The sequence below is a fragment of the Bufo bufo genome, chromosome 6 (genome assembly GCF_905171765.1).
Source record: "Bufo bufo chromosome 6, aBufBuf1.1, whole genome shotgun sequence".
Taxonomy (NCBI): Eukaryota; Metazoa; Chordata; class Amphibia; order Anura; family Bufonidae; genus Bufo; species Bufo bufo.
In genome coordinates, this window is record NC_053394.1 from 68,737,844 (window position 1) to 68,765,092 (window position 27,249).

The following is a 27,249-nucleotide window of genomic DNA, read 5'->3' on the forward strand; positions in this document are numbered from 1 at the left end:
TTCTCTGTTGGTGTCCTTCAAGGTTCTGTTCTAGAACCCCTGCTTTTCGTAATCCACACCTTTCACCTGGGACAACTCATAGAGTCCCATGGATTTCAGTATCCCTTTTATGCTGACGATAGGCAAATTTACCTCTCTGGTCCAGATATCACCACCATATTATCCAGAATCCCACAATGCCTATCTTCTATATCCTCCTTCTTTTCCTCTATCTTTTTAAAACGTAACATGGATAAAACTGAATTCATCATCTTTCCCCATCTCACTCAGCCCCCCCCTTCCCCCAACTGACCTATCAAGATAAATGGCTGCACACTGTCCTTGGTCAACCGCCTTGAAGTAATCTTTGATTCTGCCCTGTCCTTCAAATAGCATATCCAAGCCCTTTCTAGCTCTTGCTGCCTCCGACTCAAAAATATATCTTGCATCCGCGCATTCCTCAGTCAGGAATCTGCAAAAATGCTTGTACCTGCCCTTGTTATCTCCCACCTAGAATACTGTAACATCCTCCTATGTGGCCTTCCATCAAGCACTGCTCCTCCCCTCCAATTTATCCTCAACTCTGCTGCCTGACTAATCCACCTCTCCCCTTGTTACTCCTCTACCATCTGCCAATCCCTTCACTGGCTCCCCATTGCCCAGCGAATTCAGTTTAAAAAACCAACAAATACATACAAGGCTGTCCACAACCTGTTCCCTCCCTATATCTCTGAGCTACTTTCCTGAAAACCCCCCACACATAATCTCAGATCCTCACAAGACCTTCTTCTTTACTCTCCTCCTACAGATGTAGTAGAGTTAACACTCGTGATTTATGAGACGTGTTATCTAAACTAAATGCGTTAAGCAAACACCTTCAATTGCTTTTCAATGGCTTAACCCGATGAGTTAAGAAATTTGAGTTAAGAGCTTAAGTGCTAACCCTGCTACATCTGTATCACCGCTTCCCACAATCTCCTCCAAGATTTCTTCAGTGCATCCCCTATACTCTGGAACTCTCTACCCCAACATATCAGACTCTCACCTACAGTGGAATCAAATGAAACCTGAAAACCCACCACTTCAGACAAGCCTACAACCTACAGTGACCCTGCTGCTGCTATACCCCTATGACCAGTTTTACACTCACCTAGTCCTTCCCCCATTCCTTACAGATTGTAAGCCCTGGTGGGCAGGGTTCTCTGTTCTTCTGTACCAGTTTGTAATTTATCATTCCCCCAAGACAGTTTCCTGGCATAGAAATTGTGGCAGGACCAGAAATCTGATTTCTTTTATGACAGAAATCTGCAGCAGCTTCGAAATGCAGTAGATTTCAGTCTAGCCTAATGGACTGCCAGAAGATGTGTTTAATTTATGATGACGGGTGCACCTTGTCATAAATTAGGAGCATCCTCCAGCAGCGCAGGGGATATCATAGACTGGTCTAAAACACCGGTCTATGATAAATTCCCACCCTAGAGTTTAATGGAGGAAATTTTATCCATTTTCTGTCTACTTACACAATGTGTTGTTTTGTCTTATCAAGGAAAACACATTTCAAATCACAGAAATTTTACCCCAATTTGATTACTACAGTTGCATGGGAAAGTGCAGATGTTTCAATGTTAAAGCCATCTGTCATGAGACGCAGGAACATTTAGTTAGAGGTTCCCACCATACAGCTTACAAAAACAACCTGGCATACAACTGAAATGGACATTTGAGAACAAAGGCTTACACAGATATCAGAGCCAAGAGCAAAACTTAGGAAGGTCCCCTGTTTGATTCTTGTGGGCATACTATTTTTGTTAATGTGTACAAGAATAATAATAAATAATACAGTTAAAAACAAAAGTCACACATCCACCTACTTTACCCAACTTATATGTCAGAAAAAGTGTAACAAGTGCTTTCTAAATATGGCTCAGTGTAAACATTTATACAACTGGAAAAAATACATTCATAAATCTCTTTATAACTATAAATTCTGTGATTCCCCTCACATAGTTTACATGCAGCCACCACTAGAGGGAGTTTAGTGCATAGGAAATTATACAGTGATCATTGAACTCAAAGGAACTGTAAACATATCTGTACACTGAGCTCCCCTGAGTTGTTAGGTTCAGAGAAATTCTGATGTTTTATTGTATGTTGGGAAGCATAAGAAAGAGTTCAGCACGCAGTGAAGTGGACTACCTCCAAGGTAAGCATGCCATTGTTTGAGAAGCCTATTAAAGGGGTTGTCGGCTTTTTTCACCTGTTCGTCGTAGCAACCGTAGAGGTGAGCAGGTGTAATTACAACCAGCGTTGGACTGAAGTCCCTTGGGCCCACCAGATGAAACGATTCTGAGGGCCCAACCTCTGTGTATATAGGACCTTTACAGGCCCTGTTTTATTATAGGTCCATTATTGTCAGAGTTTGGGCCCAGCAGAGGACCCTCTGCAAGCCAGTACTCTAGCAAGCCAGTCTGACCTTGATTACAACTAAGCCATCCAATTCACTTTAATAGGACGGCTCCTTCCTTTACACTTGAATAGAAAGGAGCCATCCCATTGAAGTGAAAGGGATGGCCTAGTTGTAATTACACTTGCTCACCACTGTGCAGTACGCCAGTCCTTCAGGGTGAGCGAATGTGAGGTCACGGGGGTCAGTTAACAGACCGAGGGTTACTCTTAGTACTCACAGTTGGTAGTATACCCTGGGCAGGCGTACAGCAGTGATGAAGAGGCTGGCACGTAGATCCTCTGGGGCACTCTCTAGATATAGGGACCAGGCTGGGTGATTGGTGAGGTGCCCTGGGTGTTGCAGGTTTAGCGTGCCTGTGGCAAGATCCCTTACAGTTTGTGACGCCAGTGCCAGTAACGGTGGCACACCAATAGTTTGGAGGAATAATTGAGGTACACACGATTGTAGTGAACTACAATTCCTCTTTACTGAACAGTTCAACTATATACAAGCTTCAGACAGTTCCATATGAAAGGATATTGATATCAGGCAGGCTTTACATAAATGGCAGGTAAAATCCTAGCAAGATAACTCAGAGGGAATAAAACTCACAGATCAGGCTGCACTTTCTGCAGAATCCTGTCTGGCTTTCTCCAAGGCCCGGATGCCTTTCAGCTTTCTACTTGGCTGGATAAGATTAGCACTGCTCTGTACTTTGCAAGATGCAGGATAACTTCAGGAGGAAACTTCTTCTCCTAGACGCAGGTTAGGAACCTGGGCTATCTAGCTGCATGTTAGAAGCTGCTTCTCAGCTACCACCTGGCTAAAGTGAATCCTGGCTTCTAACCACACACCTCTCTCCTGGACTGGACCTGTCTATATATACTAATATACTAGGGGGTTCCCTAGCTCCCTCTACAGCATGGGAGGAGAAACTACACCCCTAGCAGGCCTGGTACACAGGAGATAACATGAAAATACACATTATAATGCAATACAAAATACCATGACCATGTTCCACAGGAGGTGGAGAACAACATGACCCAATTGACCCATGAGTAGTGCCCACCTTTACGTAGTGGGACACTACAACTGTAGGTACACAGCTTATACAAGCGCTGCGGTCTCTTCAAATGGCTGATTCCTCAGGGGTGCCGGTAGTTGGAGCCCCATGATCTGATGCAGATGACCTATTCTGAGGATAGATCATCAATATAAAAAAGCAGACAACCCCTTTAACAGATGCTTTATGTCAGACAGCTTTTCTCAGCCAATCAGCTTACTCAGTAGTGTTCTCTGTAGTGTTGAGCGAACCTGAACTGTAAAGTCCATACCAAACTTTGCGAGTCCCGAACCCGGCCGGAAAAGTTCGGGTTTGAGTTCGGTGTTTAGGCATTTAATAACGCTTTTGAAAGGCTGCAGGGCCTTGATTAAGGGGTTCTATATACCTGTTTACACAAAATACTGATTAAGGGGATTGATATGCCTGCTTCCACAAAATACTGATTGAGGGGTTCTTTATACCTGCGTCCACAAAATACAGATTGAGGGGTGCTATATACCTGCTTCCACCAAATACTGATTGAGGGGTGCGATATACCTGCTTCCACCAAATATTGATTAAGGGGTTCCATATACCTTGTTACACAAAATGCTGATTAAGGGGATTGATATGCCTGCTTCCACAAAATACTGATTGAGGGGTTCGATACACCTGCTTCTACCAAATATTGATTAAGGGGCTCTATATACCTTTTTCCTACAAAATACTGATTGAGGGTTGCAATATACCTGTTTCCACCAAATATTGATTAAGGGGTTCTATACACCTGCTTCCACAAAATACTAATTAAGGGGTGCGATATACCTACTTCCACCAAATATTCATCAAGGCCTGCGATACACCTGCTTCCACAAAATACTGATAGAGGGGTGCAATATAGCTGCTTCCGCAAAATGCTCATTAAGGAGTTTGATATACCTGCTTCCACAAAATACAGATTGAGGGGTGTGATATACCTACTTCCACAAAATATTGATTAAGGGGTTCTATATATCTGCTTCCAAAAAATACTGATTGAGGGGCGCGATATACTGATTAAGGGGTTCTATATACCTGCTTCTACAAAATACAGATTGAGGGGTGAGATATACCTGCTTCCACAAAATATTTATTGAGGCCTGCGATATACCTGCTTACACAAAATACTGGTTGAGGGGTGCGATACACCTGCTTCCACCAAATATTGATTTAGGGGTTCTATATACCTGTTTCCACAAAATACTGATTGAGAGTTACGATATACTTGCTTCCACCAAATACTGATTGAGGCCTGCGATACACCTGCTTCCACAAAATACAGATTGAGGGGTGCGATATACCTGCTTTCACCAAATATTGATTAAGGGGTTCCATATACCTGCTTCCACAAAATACTGATTGAGGGGTGCAATATAGCTGCTTCCGCAAAATGCTCATTAAGGAGTTTGATATACCTGCTTCCACAAAATACAGATTGAGGGGTGTGATATACCTACTTCCACAAAATATTGATTAAGGGGTTCTATATATCTGCTTCCAAAAAATACTGATTGAGGGGTGCGATATACTGATTAAGGGGTTCTATATACCTGCTTCCACAAAATACAGATTGAGGGGTGCGATATACCTGCTTCCACAAAATATTGATTGAGGCCTGCGATACACCTGCTTCCACCAAATATTGATTAGGGGTTCTATATACCTGTTTCCACAAAATACTGATTGAAGGTTGTGATATTTTTGCTTCCGCCAAATACTGATTAAGGCCTGCGATACACCTGCTTCCAAAAAATAAAGATTGAGGGGTGCAATATACCTGCTTTCACCAAATATTGATTGAGGGGTTGATATACCTGCTACCACAAAATATTGATTGATGCCTGCGATACACCTGCTTCCACAAAATACTGATTGAGGGGTGCGATATACCTGCTTCCACAAAATATTGATTAAGGGGTTCTCTATACCTGTTTACACAAAATACTGATTGAGGGGTGCAATATACTGATCAGAGGTTCTATATACCTGCTTCCACAAAATACAGATTGAAGGGAGAAATATACCTGCTTCCACAAAATACTGATTGAGGGGTGCGATATACCTATTTCCACCAAATATTGATTAAGGGGTTCTATATACCTGCTTCCACAAAATACTGATTAAGGGGTGCGATATACCTGCTTCCACCAAATATTGATTGAGGCCTGCGATATACCTGCTTCCACAAAATACTGATTGAGGGGTGCGATATACCTGCTTTCACCAAATATTGATTAAGGGGTTCCATATACCTGCTTCCACAAAATACTGATTGAGGGGTGCAATATACTGATCAGGGGTTCTATATACCTGCTTCCACGAAATACAGATTGAGAGTTACAATATATTTGCTTCCACCAAATACTGATTGAGGTCTGCGATACACCTGCTTCCACAAAATATAGATTGAGGGGTGCGATATACCTGCTTTCACCAAATATTGATTATGGGGTTCTATATACCTGCTTCAACAAAATACTGATTGAGGGGTGCAATATACTGATCCGGGGTTCTATATACCTGCTTCCACAAAATACTGATTAAGGGGTGCGATATACCTGCTTCCACCAAATATTGATTGAGGCCTGCGAAACCTGCTTACACAAAATACTGATTGAGGCCTGCAATACACCTGCTTCCACAAAATACTGATTGAGGCCTGCTATATACCTGCTTCCGCGAAATACTCATTAAGGAATTTGATATACCTGCTTCCACAAAATACAGATTGAGGGGTGCGATATACCTACTTCCACCAAATATTGATCAAGGGGTTCTATATATCTGCTTCCACAAAATACTGATTGAGTGGTGCGATATACCTGCTTCCATAAAATATTGATTGAGGCCTTTGATATACCTGCTTCCACAAAATACTGATTAAGGGGTGCGATACACCTGCTTCCACCAAATATTGATTAAGGGGTTCTATATACCTGTTTCCACAAAATACTGATTGAGAGTTGCGATATACTTGCTTCCACCAAATACTGATTGAGGCCTGCGATACACCTGCTTCCACAAAATACAGATTAAGAGGCGAGATATACCTGCTTTCACCAAATATTGAATAAGGGGTTCTATATACCTGCTACCACAAAATATCGATTGAGGCCTGCGATACACCTGCTTCCACAAAATACTAATTGAGGGGTGCGATATACCTGCTTCCATGAAATATTGATTAAGGGGTTCTATATACCTGTTTACACAAAATACTGATTGAGGGGTGCGATATACCTGCTTCCACAAAATACTGATTAAGGGGATTGATATACCTGCTTTCACCAAATATTGATTGAGGCCTGCGATACACCTGCTTCCACAAAATACTGATTGAGGAATCGATATACCTGCTTCCACCAAATATTGATTGAGGCCTGCAATACACCTGCTTCAACAAAATACTGATTGATGGGTCGATATACCTGCTTCCACCAAATATTAATTGAGGCCTGCGATACACCTGCTTCCACAAAATACAGATTGAGGGGTGTGATATACCTGCTTCCACCAAATATTGACTGACCAGTCAATCTGTCCTGGAGGCTGGTTTTAAAGTCAGTATAAAACTGAGTCTGCTTGTATAGAACCTACCAGTAGCCATTTGGCTCCAGGAGAAGTATATGGTGTGCTCAGCATGCATGTTGGTACTTGCATCCCTGGATCCGATGAAAGCTGTAATGGCACCGGATGGGGTTAAAAGCAGAGTGTGCTTGGCGTGCATGCTGACCTGCATTCCCTGGACTTTGTGTGGCTATCATGGCCCATAAACAGGTAGGAACTAGTGTTAGGGACCACTCCATAGAGGCGACCTTGACGTGGTGAGTGGCTTATTACGCTTTGGCCAAAATGTACACCAATGCCTCATCCAGCATAGAGGCAGGGCAGAATGCTGGTTGCAGAGTGCTATTACATTTGTATTTTGCGTTTGTATATGTATTTCGCCATAGTGATGTGCACCACATACAGGGTTGTGCTGACTCAATCACCCACATTTTTTCTTTGTAGTATATATTGGAGGCGTGGCGATCTCCATGCAGTCATGCACACCTGACCAGTCAATCTGTCCTGGAGGCTGGTTTTAAAGTCAGTATAAAACTGAGTCTGCTTATATAGAACCTACCAGTAGCCATTTGGCTCCAGGAGAAGTATATGGTGGGCTCAGCATGCATGTTGGTACTTGCATCCCTGGATCCGATGAAAGCTGTAATGGCACCGGACGGGGTTAAAAGCAGAGTGTGCTTGGCGTGCATGCTGACCTGCATCCCCTGGACTTTGTGTGGCTATCATGGCCCATAAACAGGTAGGAACTAGTGTTAGGGACCACTCCATAGAGGCGACCTTGACGTGGTGAGTGGCTTATTACGCTTTGGCCAAAATGTACACCAATGCCTCATCCAGCATAGAGGCAGGGCAGAATGCTGGTTGCAGAGTGCTATCACATTTGTATTTTGCGTTTGTATATGTATTTCGCCATAGTGATGTGCACCATATACAGGGTTGTGCTGACTCAATCACCCACATTTTTTCTTTGTAGTATATATTGGAGGCGTGGCGATCTCCATGCAGTCATGCACACCTGACCAGTCAATCTGTCCTGGAGGCTGGTTTTAAAGTCAGTATAAAACTGAGTCTGCTTATATAGAACCTACCAGTAGCCATTTGGCTCCAGGAGAAGTATATGGTGGGCTCAGCATGCATGTTGGTACTTGCATCCCTGGATCCGATGAAAGCTGTAATGGCACCGGACGGGGTTAAAAGCAGAGTGTGCTTGGCGTGCATGCTGACCTGCATTCCCTGGACTTTGTGTGGCTATCATGGCCCATAAACAGGTAGGAACAAGTGTTAGGGACCACTCCATAGAGGCGACCTTGACGTGGTGAGTGGCTTATTACGCTTTGGCCAAAATGTACACCAATGCCTCATCCAGCATAGAGGCAGGGCAGAATGCTGGTTGCAGAGTGCTATCACATTTGTATTTTGCGTTTGTATATGTATTTCGCCATAGTGATGTGCACCATATACAGGGTTGTGCTGACTCAATCACCCACATTTTTTCTTCGTAGTATATATTGGAGGCGTGGCGATCTCCATGCAGTCATGCACACCTGACCAGTCAATCTGTCCTGGAGGCTGGTTTTAAAGTCAGTATAAAACTGAGTCTGCTTATATAGAACCTACCAGTAGCCATTTGGCTCCAGGAGAAGTATATGGTGGGCTCAGCATGCATGTTGGTACTTGCATCCCTGGATCCGATGAAAGCTGTAATGGCACCGGACGGGGTTAAAAGCAGAGTGTGCTTGGCGTGCATGCTGACCTGCATCCCCTGGACTTTGTGTGGCTATCATGGCCCATAAACAGGTAGGAACTAGTGTTAGGGACCACTCCATAGAGGCGACCTTGACGTGGTGAGTGGCTTATTACGCTTTGGCCAAAATGTACACCAATGCCTCATCCAGCATAGAGGCAGGGCAGAATGCTGGTTGCAGAGTGCTATCACATTTGTATTTTGCGTTTGTATATGTATTTCGCCATAGTGATGTGCACCATATACAGGGTTGTGCTGACTCAATCACCCACATTTTTTCTTTGTAGTATATATTGGAGGCGTGGCGATCTCCATGCAGTCATGCACACCTGACCAGTCAATCTGTCCTGGAGGCTGGTTTTAAAGTCAGTATAAAACTGAGTCTGCTTATATAGAACCTACCAGTAGCCATTTGGCTCCAGGAGAAGTATATGGTGGGCTCAGCATGCATGTTGGTACTTGCATCCCTGGATCCGATGAAAGCTGTAATGGCACCGGACGGGGTTAAAAGCAGAGTGTGCTTGGCGTGCATGCTGACCTGCATCCCCTGGACTTTGTGTGGCTATCATGGCCCATAAACAGGTAGGAACTAGTGTTAGGGACCACTCCATAGAGGCGACCTTGACGTGGTGAGTGGCTTATTACGCTTTGGCCAAAATGTACACCAATGCCTCATCCAGCATAGAGGCAGGGCAGAATGCTGGTTGCAGAGTGCTATCACATTTGTATTTTGCGTTTGTATATGTATTTCGCCATAGTGATGTGCACCATATACAGGGTTGTGCTGACTCAATCACCCACATTTTTTCTTTGTAGTATATAATGGAGGCGTGGCGATCTCCATGCAGTCATGCACACCTGACCAGTCAATCTGTCCTGGAGGCTGGTTTTAAAGTCAGTATAAAACTGAGTCTGCTTATATAGAACCTACCAGTAGCCATTTGGCTCCAGGAGAAGTATATGGTGGGCTCAGCATGCATGTTGGTACTTGCATCCCTGGATCCGATTAAAGCTGTAATGGCACCGGACGGGGTTAAAAGCAGAGTGTGCTTGGCGTGCATGCTGACCTGCATTCCCTGGACTTTGTGTGGCTATCATGGCCCATAAACAGGTAGGAACTAGTGTTAGGGACCACTCCATAGAGGCGACCTTGACGTGGTGAGTGGCTTATTACGCTTTGGCCAAAATGTACACCAATGCCTCATCCAGCATAGAGGCAGGGCAGAATGCTGGTTGCAGAGTGCTATCACATTTGTATTTTGCGTTTGTATATGTATTTTGCCATAGTGATGTGCACCACATACAGGGTTGTGCTGACTCAATCACCCACATTTTTTCTTTGTAGTATATATTGGAGGCGTGGCGATCTCCATGCAGTCATGCACACCTGACCAGTCAATCTGTCCTGGAGGCTGGTTTTAAAGTCAGTATAAAACTGAGTCTGCTTATATAGAACCTACCAGTAGCCATTTGGCTCCAGGAGAAGTATATGGTGGGCTCAGCATGCATGTTGGTACTGGCATCCCTGGATCCGATGAAAGCTGTAATGGCACCGGATGGGGTTAAAAGCAGAGTGTGCTTGGCGTGCATGCTGACCTGCATTCCCTGGACTTTGTGTGGCTATCATGGCCCATAAACAGGTAGGAACTAGTGTTAGGGACCACTCCATAGAGGCGACCTTGACGTGGTGAGTGGCTTATTACGCTTTGGCCAAAATGTACACCAATGCCTAATCCAGCATAGAGGTAGGGCAGAATGCTGGTTGCAGAGTGCTATCACATTTGTATTTTGCGTTTGTATATGTATTTCGCCATAGTGATGTGCACCACATACAGGGTTGTGCTGACTCAATCACCCCCAAATATTGATTAAAGCCTGCGATACTCCTACTTCTACAAAATATTGATTAAGGGGATTGATATACCTGCTTCCACAAAATATAGATTGAGGCCTGCGATACACCTGCTTCCACAAAATACTGATTAAGGGGGTCAATATACCTGCTTCCACCAAATATTAATTGAGGCCTGCGATACACCTGCTTCCACAAAATACTGATTGAGGGGTGCAATATACCTGCTTCCACCAAATATTGATTAAGGGGTTCTATATGCCTGTTTCCACAAAATACTGATTAAGGGGTGCGATATACCTGCTCCACAAAATATTGATTAAGGGGATTGATATACCTACTTCCACCAAATATTGATTGAGGCCTGCGATACACCTGCTTCCACAAAATGCTGATTGAGGAATCAATATACCTGCTTCCACCAAATATTGATTGAGGCCTGCAATACACCTGCTTCCACAAAATACAGATTGAGGGGTGTGATATACCTGCTTCCACAAAATACTGATTAAGGGGATTGATATACCTGCTTCCACCAAATATGGATTGAGGGGTTCTATATACCTGTTTCCACAAAATACAGATTGAGGGGTAAGATATACCTGCTTCCACAAAATACTGATTAAGGGGATTGATATACCTGCTTCCACCAAATATTGATTCAGGCCTACGATATACCTGCTTTTACAAAATACTGATTAAAGGGATTGATATACCTGCTTCAACCAAATATTGATTGATGCCTGTGATACACCTGCTTCCACAAAATACTGATTAAAGGGATTGATATACCTGCTTCCACCAAATATTGATTGAGGCCTGCGATACACCTGCTTCCACAAAATACTAATTAAAGGGATTGATATACCTGCTTCCACCAAATATTGATTGAGGCCTGCGATACACCTGCTTCCACAAATACTGCTCTTCTCTAAGGACTTTGGCACAGGGTCATTTTGAAAATGACAGGCAGAGGAAGAGGCAGGCCATTCCGCAGGGGTGGTAGGGGTCAGGCAGGTGCACCAGACCGGAGCCTAAGTGGGAAGTTGGAGAAGGTGTGTGGGATTACATCAAAGGACGCACCAAAGTTGGTTGAGTGGCTCATTTAGCCTTCCTTTTCTGCACCCTCCTTATCCTCTGTATCTGCACCCTCCTCACTCTGTGCTGTGTGCACCCCCAAAAACACCACCACCACCACCATAGCCCCTCCACTCGAGTCCCATCCAGTCCCAGACCTTACCGATAGCGCAGCCGTTCTTGACATCAGATGAGGAAGAGGAGGTAGCAATGGCCGCCACCCAGTGGTCTGACAAAGGGTGGTCCTCGCTGTTGCTGCCTACTCCGAAATCTCTAATGTCAGTGGTGGTGAAGGTGACGATTATGACGTCTCGACGGAAGTCACATGGGTGCCCACAAGAGAGGAAGAGGAGGGGAGTTCAGAGGGAGAGACGGAGCAGTAGATAGGGAGGAGAAGGAGGAGAAGCAGGCAGAACTCGCAGTGCACAGGAGGCAAAAAGCAGACTGAAAATGTATCTGGAGCGAGCCATCCACTATGCATGGTCACATCTTGCGCTCCCAGGACGCCGACACATGGCTCTGCAGTGTGGGCTTTTTTTTAACATGTCAGCTGCTGACAATAGTGTTGCCAGCTGCAGCCTGTGCTGTCAACGCATAAGTCGCAGTAAGCCCAACGCTCACCTAGGGATGACCGCCTTAACCGCCTCACGTCCGCCCATAGGATATAAACGTCCTATGGGTGGACGTCTATTTCTGACAGCACGTTTTAAAACGTCCTGTCAGAAATAGCAGCTGCACGCTAATCGTGCAGCTGCTGATCGGGTTGCCCGCTGTCAGTGACAGCAGGGCAACCCTAAGACAAGGCAGGGACAGTGCCCAGGTGTCCCTGCCTTCACGATCGCTGCAGACACAGCGCTCACCGAGCGCTGTGTCTGCAGAGCAGGAAGCGCTGTGCGCTTCCTGTTCCGGCCCGGCGGTCATGTGACCGCCGTGACCGGAGTGTGCAGGAGCTGTGTGAGGTCTCTCAGAGACCTCGATCAGCCCTGCTGTGAGGCTGTACAGCGCAGGATTGCTGCTGTACAGCCTCTATAGGGGTGCATTTGTCCTGTAACTGGGGCTACTATCTCAGCCCCAGTTACAGGAGAAATCAACTGTGAAAAAAAAAAGAAAAAGTGAAGCAAATGTCCCCCAGAGGTCTTGTATGACCTTATGGGGGACGAAAAGTGTAAAAAAAAATAAAAAAAATAAAGGGTTGAAAAAATAAAATAAAATAAAGTTTCACATGTAAAAAAAAAAAAAGTTCCCAAGTTAGGAATAAAAAAAAAAATATTAAAATAGAAAAAATAAAGTAAAATAGACATATTTAGTATTGCCGCGTCCGTAAAAACCAGCTCTATAAAAATATCACATGACCTAACCCCTCAGATGAACACCGTAAAAAATAAATAAAAAAAACTGTGTCAAAACAAGCAATTTTTGTCACCTTGCATCACAAAAGGTGCAACACCAAGTGATCAAAAACGCGTATGTCCCACAAAATGGTACCAATAAAACCGTCACCTCATCCCGCAAAAAATGAGCCCCTACATAAGAAAATCTCTCAAAAAATAAAAAAACTATAGCTCTTAGAACATGGAGACACTAAAACATAATTTTTTTGGTTTCAAAAATGCTATTATTGTGTTAAAGTGAAACAAATAAAAAAAAGTATACATATTAGGTATTGCCGCGTCCGTAAAAACCAGCTCTATAAAAATATCACATGACCTAACCCCTCGGGTGAACACCGTAAAAAAAAAAAAAAAAAAAACTGTCAAAACAAGCAATTTTTGTCACCTTGCATCACAAAAGGTGCAACACCAAGTGATCAAAAACGCGTATGTCCCACAAAATGGTACCAATAAAACAGTCACCTCATCCCGCAAAAAATGAGCCCCTACATAAGAAAATCTCTCAAAAAATAAAAAAACTATAGCTCTCAGAACATGGACACATTAAAACATAATTTTTTGGTTTCAAAAATGCTATTATTGTGTAAAACTTTAATAAATGAGAAAAAGTATACATATTAGGTATCGCCACGTCCGTAACAATCTGCTCTATAAAAATGTCACTTGACTGAACACCTAAGGTGAACGCTGTAAAAATAAATAAATAGAAACTGTGCTAAAACAACCAATTTTTTGGTCACCTTGCCCCATAAAGTGTTATATTGAATGATCAAAAAATCATATGTACCCAAAAATAGTACTAATAAAACTGGCACCTTATCCCCTAGTTTCCAAAATGGGGTCACTTCTTGGGAGTTTCTACTGTAAGGGTGCATCAGGGGGCTTCAAATGGGACATGGCATCTAAAAACCATGTGGAGTTCCTTTCCTTCTGCGCCCTGCCGTGTGCCCATACAGCAGTTTACGACCACATGTGGGGTGTTTCTGTAAACCGCAGAATCTGGGTAATAAATATTGAGTTTTGTTTGGCTGTTAACCATCGATGTGTTAGAGAAAAAAATGGATTAAAATGGAAAATCTGCCAAAAAAGTGAAATTTAAAAATTTGATCTCCATTTTCCTTTAATTCTTGTGGAACGCCTAAAGGGTTAACAAAGTTTGTAAAATCGGTTTTGAATACCTTGAGGGGTGTAGTTTCTACAATGGGGTCATTTATGGGGGTATCCACTATGTAGGCCCCACAAAGTGACTTCAGACCTGAACTGGTCCTTATAAAGTGGGTTTTGGCAATTTTCTTAAAAATTTGAAGAATTGCTTCTAAACTTCTAAGCCTTCTAACGTCCTAAAAAAATAAAATGACATTTCCAAAATGATGCCAACATAAAGTAGACATATGGGGAATGTTAAATAATAAATATTTTATGAGGTATCACTTTCTGTTTTAAAAGCAGAGAAATTGAAATTTAGAAAATTGCGATTTTTTTAAATTTTTGGGTAAATTTGGGATTTTTTCATAAATAAAGGTGAAATATTTTGACTCAAATTTATGACTATCATGAAGTACAATGTGTCACGAGAAAACAATCTCTGAATGACTTGGATAAATAAAGGCGTTCCAAAGTTATTACCACATAAAGTGAGATATGTCCGTTTTGCAAAATTTGGCCTGGTCAGGAAGGGGGCAAAGGGCCCAGATGGGAAGTGGTTAAGAAGGCACCTGGCCTTTCATCACCGAGCCCAGTGGGAGCAACGCCGTCAGTACCCACAAAGCCACACTCCCGGGGTTCCATGTCCTGCCTTTTCTCCTTCTCCTCTCTCCTCCCATTTGTCCTCCACTCCACCGTGCCGTCGTCGCGTTCACCTGGCAGAAGGCAGGCTTCTGTGGCCTAAATGTTAGAGCGTGAAAAGTTGATGACGCCGAATAACCCTCTTGTCAAACGGCTGACCACTGGCTTGTCAGAACTGCTAGCCCGCCAACTACTGGTGGACTCGGAGGCCTTTAGAAAACTTTTGGCCATTGGCACACCGCAATGGAAAGTCCCCAGAAGGAAATATTTCTCCCAGAAGGGCATCCAAGAGCTATATGGCCACTTTCAGCGGCAAGTGATTATATCTCTGCACACAGTGTTGGTGCCAAGATACATCTGACCACAGACACGTGGTCTAGCAAACACGGGCAGTAAAGGTACATAACTTTTACTGCCCACTGGGTGAACCTTCTGACGGCCGTCAAGCATGTAACCCGTGGCACCCGTGTGGATTTGGTGTTACCGCCACGGATTGCATGCAGGCCTGCCTCTTTTTCTCCTGCTGCTACTCCATTCTCCATTTCCTCCTCGGCTGACTCCTCTTTTTCCACTGCTACCGCCTCTGCCGCTGCACCCCTTAAGCTCCCCAGAACCTATTTGACGTGCCAGGTGAGACATTGCCATGCTGTTCTGCGGCTGTTGTGCCTGGAAGCCAAGAGCTACACCAGTCCTGCACTGCTTTCAGCTCTGCGGTCACAAGCCGATCAGTGGCTAACCTCGCTCAATTTGACAGTTGGTAAAGTGGTGTGCGACAAGGGTGCCAATCTGCTGAGCTCGCTGAAACAGGGCAAAATTACACACGTCCTGAACTTAGTCGTGCAGCGATTCGTTGCCAAATACCCTGGGCTCCAGGACGTCTTGCTGCAGGCCAGGAAAATCTCTGTCCGTTTTTAAAGATCTTAAACGGCCATGGCTCGCCCTGCTGACATTCAGCCGCGACACCACCTGCCCGTCAAACATCTGATTTGTGACAGACCAGCGCGCTGGAACTCCACCTTGTACTGTATATGCTTGATAGGCTGCTCCGTGCCGTTAACTACTACCTGTACGAACTCTGCAGCAGGACAGGTTCTGGGGAGCTTGGCATGCAGACTTCTGCGGCCATTTGATGAGATCACCAAACTGGTCAGTCGCAGCCAGGGCACCATCAGTGACATCGTACCTTACGCCTTCTTTCTGGAGTGTGCATTGCATTGCACTTTTTCAGGCGACCCATCCTTGCCCTGCACAACCAAGTGGCGGGCAAAATCAGGTGTGCACTGCGCAACGCCATCTGTGGCATCGTTCACATAACTACCGAATTATCTGTTTGGGGGGAAAAAAACACACCGCGCAGGATCTGTGGACGGGCATGGAACAATAGACCGATGAGTGGTTGGTGCCGCTGAGCCTCAAGCCTGGCCTGGTGGTGTGTGATAACAGGCAAAATATCGTAAGAGCTCTAGGACTAGCTAGCTGGTGCATGTGCTGAATTTGGTGGTGCAGAGGTTCCTGAAAAATTACCCCGATATGTCAGAGCTGCTGCAGAAAGTGCGGGCCATCTGTGCCAGCTTTCGGCGTTCTCACCCTGCTGCTGCTTGCCTGTCTGAGCTACAGCATAACTTCGGCCTTCCCGCTCACCGCCTGGGGGGATACAAAGGACACAGACAATACACCTCCTCCCACAGATGACAGCTTGTCGTTGCCTCTGGGCAGCCTGGCACACAGGAGCATCTACATGCTGCAGTGCATGCGCAACGACCGCCGAGTTGCCCACATTCTAACCAGTGGTGATTACTGGGTGGTCACCCTGCTGGATCCCCGCTACAAGGACAACGTGCTGTCCTTAATTCCGTCACTGGAGCGTGATCGGAAGATGCACGAGTACAAGTGCACGCTGGTAGACGCACTGCTGATGGCATTCACTCCTGACAGCGGGGGCTCAGTGAAAGCACAAGGCGAAGGCAGAGGAAGAAGTTGCCAGCACCTCAGAAGGGAGGGTTAGCATGGCCGAAATGTGGAAAAGCTTTGTCAGCATGCAAAAACCAGCACCACCAGCTGATACAGAATGTCTTAGCAGGAGGCAGCATTTTAGCAACATGGTGGAACAGTACGTGTGCACATGCCTACACGTACTGACTAATTCAACTTCTGGGTCTCCAAATTGGGCACATGGCCTGAGCTTGCCCTTTACGCCTTGGAGGTGCTGGCCTGCCCTGCAGCCAGTGTATTATCTGAACGTGTGTTTAGCGCAGCCGCCTGTCCACAGCCAATGTGGACAAGCTCACGTTCATTAAAATGAACCAGGCAGGGATCCCACACGACTTGCCCGTACCTTGAGCTGAGTAGACATGTATACCGGCTGCACCCAGCCATTTTCATACTCCAGCGCACTTTCTTTTTGCATTCTCTTTTGCATGTCCCAATGTTTTGGGGGCTACCTCCTCCTCCTTCACCCGCTTCCACCTACACCGCCACGTCAACCGTCTCCTCAACCCCCTAATCCACTTTGACCTCCGCCTCCTAGTTCAAGATAATTTATTTATATTTTTTTCTATTCTCTGTTATTTTAAGTAATTTCCCTATCCACATTTGTTTGCAGGGCAATTGTCCTGCTCTTACCCCCATTTTGCTTCCTTTTGCAGTCCTCTGGCCCTTACTACGACTATTTTACAGCCATTTTAGTGCACCAAAGTTCAGGTCTCAATTGACTTCAATGGGGTTCGGGTTCGAGTTCAGGTCCCAAACCTGAACTTTGACCTGAAGTTCGGCCGAACCCGAATATCCACGGGTCCGCTCATCCCTATTCTCTAGTAATTGTTGGGTCACAGCTAGCAAACGCCATGTTATGCCTCATTCACACGTCAGTGTTCGGTCAGTAATTTCCATCAGTGATTTTGAGCCAAAAGCAGGTGCAGCTCTGAACACAGAACAGGTGCAGATCTTTCCCTTATGCCTCATGTCTGTGGAGGCTCCAATGCTGGTTTGGCTCAAAATCACTAACGAAAATCACTGACCAAAACACTGATGTGTGAATGAGGCTTTACTCTTAAATTAGTCTGACTGTTTATGAGTATCTTCTATGTCCTAGTAAAAGAGCTATATCTATTGATTACTGTTAAAAAGATACTGGGCACTCTCTTAATATAGGAACCTCACAGTTTATTGTAAAATATAACACATAAATAATTAATACATTACTACTTAAAACAATATAACATACAATCCGGATAATAAAACTAGATTCCTCAGCTAATAGTGCAGTGGTTTGCTTATGCGGCGTCCCGCTATTACTCACTGTTCAGCTGTGACACTGTGTTCCGCTGTTGTGCCGGTACTTTAAGTTCAGGGATATCTTGTGATAATCGCGTTCCCCTCTCTGTCTCTGAGGCGCCGCTCCGTAATTGTAAGAGCCGGCGCTTGGATAGTTTACAGACTCCTTTCTTCCGCGCTGGACTTGCTATGTGGATGAGCGTAATGAGCTCTTGAAGCAAGTCCTAAAAGAATGCGCGTCGGGTCTGCGGTGAGACAGGATTAGCTCCAATATAAGCAGTACTTCAGCACAAAGGGTCCAAGTCCATCGGGGGGTCCTAGCACCAAACGCGTTTCGGGGTCTGTTATTACCCCTACCACTGAGGAACTATCCAAGCGCCGGCTCTTACAATTACGGAGCGGCGCCTCAGAGACAGAGAGGGGAACGCGATTATCACAAGATATCCCTGAACTTAAAGTACCGGCACAACAGCGGAACACAGTGTCACAGCAGAATAGTGAGTAATAGCGGGACGCCGCATAAGCAAACCACTGCACTATTAGCTGTGTTCCTATTCCGTGTCGTGGAGCTTTTTTTGGAGCAAATTTATACTCCAAAGAACGATCTGTATTGTATCCAAACCAAAGGTTGGATGGACATATAATTCAAAGACTTTTTATCCCCTATATCCAGAGGCTGTCTTATTTTAATTATTACCAAGAGTTTGAGGAATCTAGTTTTATTATCCGGATTGTATGTTATATTGTTTTAAGTAGTAATGTTTTAATTATTTATGTGTTATATTTTACAATAAACTGTGAGGTTCCTATATTAAGAGAGTGCCTAGTATCTTTTTAACATTTTTATACTGTATCAAAGGAAGGGTGATTCCTTTTTACTGAGGCTACTTTCACACCTGCGTTTAGGTCGGATCCGTCTGGTATGTGCCCAGACGGATCCGCACCTATAATGCAAACGTTTAGATCCGTTCAGAACGGATCCGTTTGCATTACCATTACCATGAACTTACATTGTAAGTCTGGACGGATCCGTTTGCCTCCGCACGGCCAGGCGGACACCTGAACTAATTTATCTAAATCTATTGATTACTGTTTGCCTTGTTGCTGTTTAATGTGACTGTATCTAGAACATGCCAGCTTTGTAGTGTTTATGGTTATGCGTGCTATTATAACTCCCAGCAATACAATGTGCCATGTAAATAACTTGAACCCATGATGATATTAGTAGATTTGGCTTTCGATACCATCTCTATGCTAACGACACCCAACTATTCACTTCATCCCCTGACATCACCCCTGCTTTACTCCAAAACCCCAGTAATTGTCTGGCAGCTGTCTCTAACATCATGTCCTCTCTGTATCTAAAACTGAACCTCTCAAAAACTGAACTTGTTGTCTTTCCCCCCATCTACTAACTCACCTAAACTTGAATTTCAATTTCGGTCTGCAGCACTATCATTACTCCTGTGCAACATGCCCGCTGTCTTGGGGCCACATTTGACTCTGATCTTTCCTTTGTTCCCCATATTCAATCACTTACACTCTCTTGTCGTCTGCACCTCAAGAATATCGCCAGAATCCGCCCTTTTCTTACGGTGGAAACTGCAAAAATCTCTTGTTGTTGCCTTGATTCATTCTCGTCTTGACTACTGCAACGCATTACTAGTCTCCCTCTCACTAAACTCTCCCCCCTTCAGTCTGTTCTAAATGCTGCAGCCAGGCTCATCTATCCATCCAACTGCTACACTGATGCTACTAGTCTGTGCCAGTCACTTTACTGGTTGCCCATCCACCACAGAATACAGTTCAAACTTCTCACCCTCACCCACAAAGCTCTCCACAGTGCTGCACCTCCATACATCTCATAGAAACATAGAAACATAGAATGTGTCGGCAGATAAGAACCATTTGGCCCATCTAGTCTGCCCAATATATCTGAATACTATGGATAGCCCCTGGCCCTATCTTATATGAAGGATAGCCATATGCCTATCCCATGCATGCTTAAACCCCTTCACTGTATTTGCAGCTACCACTTCTGCAGGAAGGCTATTCCATGCATCCACTACTCTCTCAATAAAGTAATACTTCCTTATATTACTTTTAAACCTTTGCCCCTCTAATTTAAAACTGTGTCCTCTTGTGGTAGTTTTTCTTCTTTTAAATATGCTCTCCTCCTTTACCGAGTTGATTCCCTTTATGTATTTAAAAGTTTCTATCATATCCCCTCTGTCTCTTCTTTCTTCCAAGCTATACATGTTAAGGTCCTTTAACCTTTCCTGGTAAGTTTTATACTGCAATCCATGTACTAGTTTAGTAGCTCTTCTCTGAACTCTCTCTAGAGTATCTATATCCTTCTGGAGATATGGCCTCCAGTACTGCGCACAATACTCCAAGTGAGGTCTCACCAGTGTTCTGTACAGCGGCATAAGCACTTCACTCTTTCTACTGCTTATACCTCTCCCTATACATCCAAGCATTCTGCTGGCATTTCGTGCTGCCCTATTACATTGTCTTCCCACCTTTAAGTCTTCTGAAATAATTACTCCTAAATCCCTTTCCTCAGATACTGAGGTCAGGACTGTGTCAAATATTCTATATTCTGCCCTTGGGTTTTTACGTCCTAGGTGCATTATCTTGCACTTATCCACATTAACTTTCAGTTGCCAGAGTTCTGACCATTCTTCTAGTTTTCCTAAATCCTTTTCCATTTGGCGTTTCCCTCCAGGAACATCAACCCTGTTACATATCTTTGTGTCATCAGCAAAAAGACAAACCTTACCATCGAGGCCTTTTGCAATATCACTTATGAAGATATTAAACAAAACTGGTCCCAGTACAGATCCCTGTGGAACCCCACTGGTAACATGACCTTGTTTTGAATGTTCTCCATTGACTACAACCCTCTGTTGTCTGTCACTCAGCCACTGCCTAATCCACTCAACAATATGGGAGTCCATGCTCAATGACTGCAGTTTATTGATAAGTCTTCTATGTGGGACAGTGTCAAAAGCCTTACTAAAATCTAGATATGCGATGTCTACTGCTCCTCCACCGTCTATTATTTTAGTCACCCAGTCAAAAAAATCTATAAGATTTGTTTGACATGATCTCCCTGAAGTAAACCCATGTTGTTTTTCATCTTGCAATCCATGGGATTTTAGATGTTCCACAATCCTATCCTTTAATAGGGTTTCCATTAATTTGCCTACTATTGATGTCAGACTCACTGGTCTATAGTTGCTCGATTCCTCCCTACTACCTTTCTTGTGAATGGGCACGACATTTGCCAATTTCCAATCTTCCGGGACGACTCCTGTTACTAATGATTGGTTAAATAAATCTGTTAGCGGTTTTGCCAGCTCACCACTAAGCTCTTTTAATAATTTTGGGTGTATCTCATCAGGCCCCTGTGACTTATTTGTCTTCACCTTAGACAGCAAACTTAGAACATCTTCCTCTGTAAAGATACATGCATCAAATGATTTATTAGTCATCCTTTCTAGTGGAGGTCCTTCTCCTTTTTCTTTTGTAAAAACTGAACAGAAGTATTCATTAAGGCAGTCGGCTAGCCCTTTATTCTCTTCTACATACCTTCCGTCCTTTGTTTTTAATTTAGTTATTCCTTGTTTTAATTTCCTTTTTTCATTTATATATCTGAAGAATGTCTTATCCCCTTTTTTCATAGACTGAGCTAGTTTTTCTTCTGCCTGCGCTTTAGAAGTTCTTATAACTTGCTTGGCCTCTCTCTGCCTAATCTTGTAGATTTCCTTATCTTCATTGCTCTGTTTTTTTTTATAATTACAAAATGCTAGCTTTTTATTTTTAATGATTTGGGCCACTTCTGCTGAGTACCACAGTGGTCTCTTCCTTTTTTTTGCTTTTACTGACAAGTCTAATGCAATTTTCTGTTGCCTTCAATAATGCACCTTTTAAGTAGTCCCATTTCTCCTGGACTCCATGTAATCCGTTCCAGTCTGATAAGGACTCATTTATTACTAATTTCATTTTTGAAAAGTCTTTTTTTCTAAAATCTAAAACTTTTGTTTTTGTGTGGTGGGACTCTTTCACAGTTCTTATATTAAACCACACTGACTGGTGATCACTAGATCCCAAGGTTTCGCCTACAATGACATCATATACCGAATCCCCATTTGTGAATACCAAATCCAAAATGGCCTCCCTCCGGGTTGGCTCCTCAACCACTTGTTGTAGAGATAACCCCAGTAGGGAATTTAGAATATCTGTACTCCTGGTAGAACTTGCTATTTTGGTTTTCCAGTTTATATCTGGAAGATTGAAATCTCCCATAATGATAACTTCTCCTTTCATTGTCATTTTAGCTATTTCTTCAACTAGTAGATCATCTAGTTCTTTAACTTGACCAGGTGGTCTATATATCACACCTACACGAGTTACTGCATGGTTAGCAAACTGCAACGTAACACAAACTGACTCTATGTTGGCCTCACCAACTTGTATTAGGTTAGATTTAATGCTATCTTTCACATACAGGGCCACTCCTCCTCCTTTCTTGCCTTCTCTGTCTCTTCTGTATAAAGAGTACCCTGGTATGGTTATGTCCCAGTCATTTCTTTCATTAAACCATGTCTCCGTAACAGCCACTAAATCTACATTCTCAGATGCCATTATTGACCCAAGTTCATTGATTTTTTTACCTAAACTGCGAGCATTTGTAGACAGGACTCTGAGCTTATCATTTCTTAACCTCTGTGCTTCTGACCTGTTCTGGCATTGTTTCGGGGGGCAATTGGACTCTTTTATTTTCACTCTTTTGCCCCCCCTTCCTAGTTTAAATACTCTTCCGCAAATTCTTGGAGTTGTTCACTAAGTACATTTGTTCCTTTGAGAGAAAGATGCAAACCATCTTTTTTGTACAGTTCCTTTCTATTCCAAGTAGAGCTATCATGAGAAACAAAGCCAAATCCTTGCTCTTGACACCATTTTCCAAGCCATATGTTGAACTCCTTTATGCGCCTCTGCCTATCATTCTGCCTATCTCCTCCCTCATCTCCATCTATCACCCTACTCGTGCTCTCCGTTCTGTTAGCAACCTAAGATTAATAACCTCCATAATTTGTACCTCTCACTCCCGTCTTCACGACTTTTCTCGAGCTGCACCAACTCTCTGGAATATTCTGCCCTGAAATACTAGGTCAATTCACAACTTCTCCATCTTCAAACGTGCCTTAAAAACACATCTTTTCAGGCAGGCTTATCAAGCTACCTAAAATGACTTTTCCCAGACTAAACCTTTCCCCCACCAACACCTCTGGCCTAAGCTCGATCCTCTAGTAGTCCTAAACCTGAAGCAGATCGGCCGGCACCACTCCTGTCAGTTCAATAATGGCTCAAATCCTACTTATCACAATCAACTACCTTATGTGTCACCCCCAATTCCTCATAGATTGTAAGCTCTTGCGAGCAGGGCCCTGACTCCTAGTGTTTCAGTTGCATATTATCCAGTTATTTTTGTTTTGTATATGAACCCTATGAACTTATAAAGCGCTGCGGAATATGGTGGCGCTATATAAATAAAATGTATTATTCTTATTATATGCCATGTTTTAATGATAAATTATTTTAACATGTACCCCTGCCTTTGAACCACTGTGAGATGTCAGCGAGGGAATAGTAAACGTAATTGCACTACTGTGGGTGAGGCGCCTTGTAAGTATTGAGACCATGACAGTATAGTTAAAGGGGTTGTCTCATCTCAGACAATGGGGGCATATCTCTAGGACATGCCCCTATTGTCTAATAGGTGCGGGTGCAGCGTCCCACTACTGTACGTGGGCACTGCAAAAGCTTGTTTTGTCATATGTTGTATCATGCTGTATTTTATTCTTATGTAAAATCCCTGTTACCAGGCTGTCAGGTGCACTACACACATTCCACCACTAGATGGGGGTAGCACCGCAGTATATATAGCACAGTTCAGGCCTAGTTAGTGAGTTGTTGTGGAGTGTGGGAGTAGAAGGAGATGGAGTGAGGAGCAAGGGGGAAGGAGAGGACCCCTCTCCTCTCAGCTCTCTCTTGGGCTCCACGGCGCAGAGGAGCCAATTTATATCTCAGTGTCAAGCCAGGAAAATAGGCAGAGGTGAAGTCTGTATTCTACCATCTACTCTTCCGGAGTGTCAAGTGGATTTTGCTAAGTTGATATTGGAAAAGACAAAGGAAGGACAAAGCCATTATTCTAGGCTATAGGCGTCTTTGTATCTAGGTGAAGGATTTATTAGCTTCCGGCAGCCCTGCCTCATTCTTATACCTCCATACTACCATCACTCTCATCATTTTGCACCATCAAGGTGCTGGCATCACAACATTACTTAATTCAGGGGCCCAGCTGCACAAGCACTCAGAAACCCAATCACCATCAACGGCATCTCGATCACCACCTGGCCGGTGTCCCCTGTAATGGAGTGTGCCCCGGAGAATCCAGTGCTGTTCTCTCCTTCACAACACTGCTAGCCCAGGGAGGCATCTGCTAACCGTGAGTACCCGATGAACTGTTGCACCTGTCTGCCCACCGTGAACCTCACATGTTCTCCCCTGCGGACCGGCACGTTGCACAGGTCCCACTGCTGGGACCTGCACCTATATCGAGAACTGAGCCCCGCAAGGTGGTGGCTGGAGGACTTTGGTCTGGCCACCACCAAGCGCTCTCCCACTAGAAGTGAATAGGAACACACCGCGCATGACTGGCCACTGCTCCCATTCACTTCAATGGGCCTAATGGAAATACCCAAGCCAGTGCTCGGCTATTTTTGGCCCCATAGAAAATGAATAGAGGGCGGTTAGGCATGTGCAGTGCGCCTTCCACCACTTTCAGGGCTCCGTTCTCGATATAGGTGCAGGCCCCAGTGGTGGGACCCGCACCTATGAGAGAAAGGGGGCATAACCTAACAATATGCCATGTGCCTGCCGTTTGTGGATGCAGACCCATTCACGTGAATGTGTCTGCGATCTGCAAGATTCAGTGCGCATCGCAAAAAAATAGAACATGTTCTATTTTTTGGCTGTGCGAAGGCACGGACCGAAATCCAACAGAAGTGCTCCGTAGTGCTTCCATGGGCTTCCACTCCGTGCCTCTGCTCCGCACCGCTCTGTATCTTGTGGATTGTAGGCTGCACACTGTGGACCTCATGGTCAGTGGCAGACAGGAGATGGAAGTATTGTAAGTGCTACTGCTGTAGACCAGGCCAGCATATAATCCTGCAAGAACCAAATAATTAAGTGGAGGTGATTGATACTGGTAAGGCTACTTTCACATTGGTGTTAGGTTTTTACGGCACGGGATCCGTACTACCATTTGCACAGTCCCACCACAGGCTTCAACTCTTAGGTCCGGATGCATGCCCCTGCCGGAGCTGGATCCATATGAAAAAAATGGAGGCAGCAGTGATAGTCCAAAAACAAGCAGCCCAAGTACATGCAACATTTCAACTACTCCTTAGCCTTCCTCAGCTTATATACCCATATGCAGTGACATCACTGGGGTGACCCCAGTGATGTCACTGCGTATGGGTATATAAGCTGAGTTTACACTGTTGTATGCATGCTTGAGGAAGGCTAAGGAGTAGCCAAAATGTTGTGTGTACTTGGGCTGCTTGTTTTTAGACCATCACTTATGGATTAAAAGCACTATTTTCCTGGGATGCTGCCTCCATTATTTTCATATGCACACATGTGCTGCCAGAAGTCCCATGGCCCCATTCACTATAATAGGGACCCGTCGGGCAGCACGTCAAACATGCCGAGAGGCGGTGGGACAAAATCCGCAGCGTACAGTGGTTAGTTTCAGGTTCTGTACACCGAGCTATTAGAAGTTCTACATGTACTAAAAACATTGCTTTTTCTACACAGGTACCTGGCGTAATCACGGTGAGGGTGGCTCCTGCCACAACTTGACCAATCTTGTTCTTGGCAAAGCAACGATAAATTCCCTCATCTGTGACACGGACTGATTGTATCTGAAGCCATCCAGTCACTTCATACTTCTGGGGGCCTCCTCTGAACTAGAAATATAATGAAAAGAATGAAGAGCCCATGATGAGCAACATCTAATACCAACTCATAGGACAGATAGTAAATATATGATCACCGGGGAGGGATTACCATTGGACACCGCACTGATCTTGAAAACAGTGATGGGAGACATTAGAAGGTTTGGTTGTTGAAGTTGTGGAACTGTTATTAAAATAATAATTTCTAATCTATAGTCTACTGATAAGGATAGACATGGTCAAGACATTCAGATAAGGACTACTGCTTCTTAAAGGGGTTGTCTCACGAATACTATCTGTGTCTGCTCAGGATTCTCCTCTATGAGGCAGAACAAAGCAGAAACATACTGTAGGTATGCATTCTTTTTCCTGGGCAAAGAATCAGCTCTGACTACTCTTGTAGGGCTTATCTGTCCCCCAGCTCTGACTACTCTTGTAGGGCTGTCTGTCCCCCTGCTCTGCTGGCTTCTCACTGGCACCCCCTACACCACCCATGACCCAGGGCACTGGTGATGCCAGCCCTTTCCAGCTACACCCCTACCACCTCTACATTGTAAATCTAAGAAACATATAAACAATATGAAGTTGCCAATTTTACATTTTTTTTGGAAAGTTCCTCTAAAGGGGTTGTTGATTGTTTAAAATTGGTGGCCTATCCTTAAGTTGGGGGGAGGTGCAGATCTCAGTAGCCCTGCTAATACGTTACTTGAAGTGGCTGCAGCAATTCAATTCATTGTTCACTTTTAGTAGCGGCTGTACCACTTGAATTGGCTAAAGCTGTAGTAAATTGTACTACCCGGCACAGCAGTTACCAGAGCACTGCCTGGCAAACAATGATTGGAGTCCCTTAATACAGCAGATTGGCAGTGGCGCAAAGAGTCGCCGCCTTATCGATGTAATATTGATATCCTATCTTAAATGCCATGTACACCTTTGGGGGCACATTTTTTTTTATGATTGCATTTTACTCATTTTGGCCTAAATATCATAGATATCATATAATTATCAAATATGAAAATGCTTTCAT

The 27,249-nt window shown here is 44.2% G+C and overlaps 1 protein-coding gene across 1 annotated transcript in view; it reads right to left on the reverse strand.

Annotated features, from left to right (window-relative positions):
* The window catches only part of KAZALD1 (Kazal type serine peptidase inhibitor domain 1), a 69,563-nt gene that overhangs the window by 1,438 nt on the left and 40,876 nt on the right, over positions 1-27,249 (reverse strand). Inside the window, exon 4 of the mRNA XM_040436413.1 lies at positions 26,087-26,234. Coding sequence (XP_040292347.1) covers positions 26,087-26,234 — 148 coding nt within the window. The remainder of the gene's footprint in view (positions 1-26,086; positions 26,235-27,249) is intronic.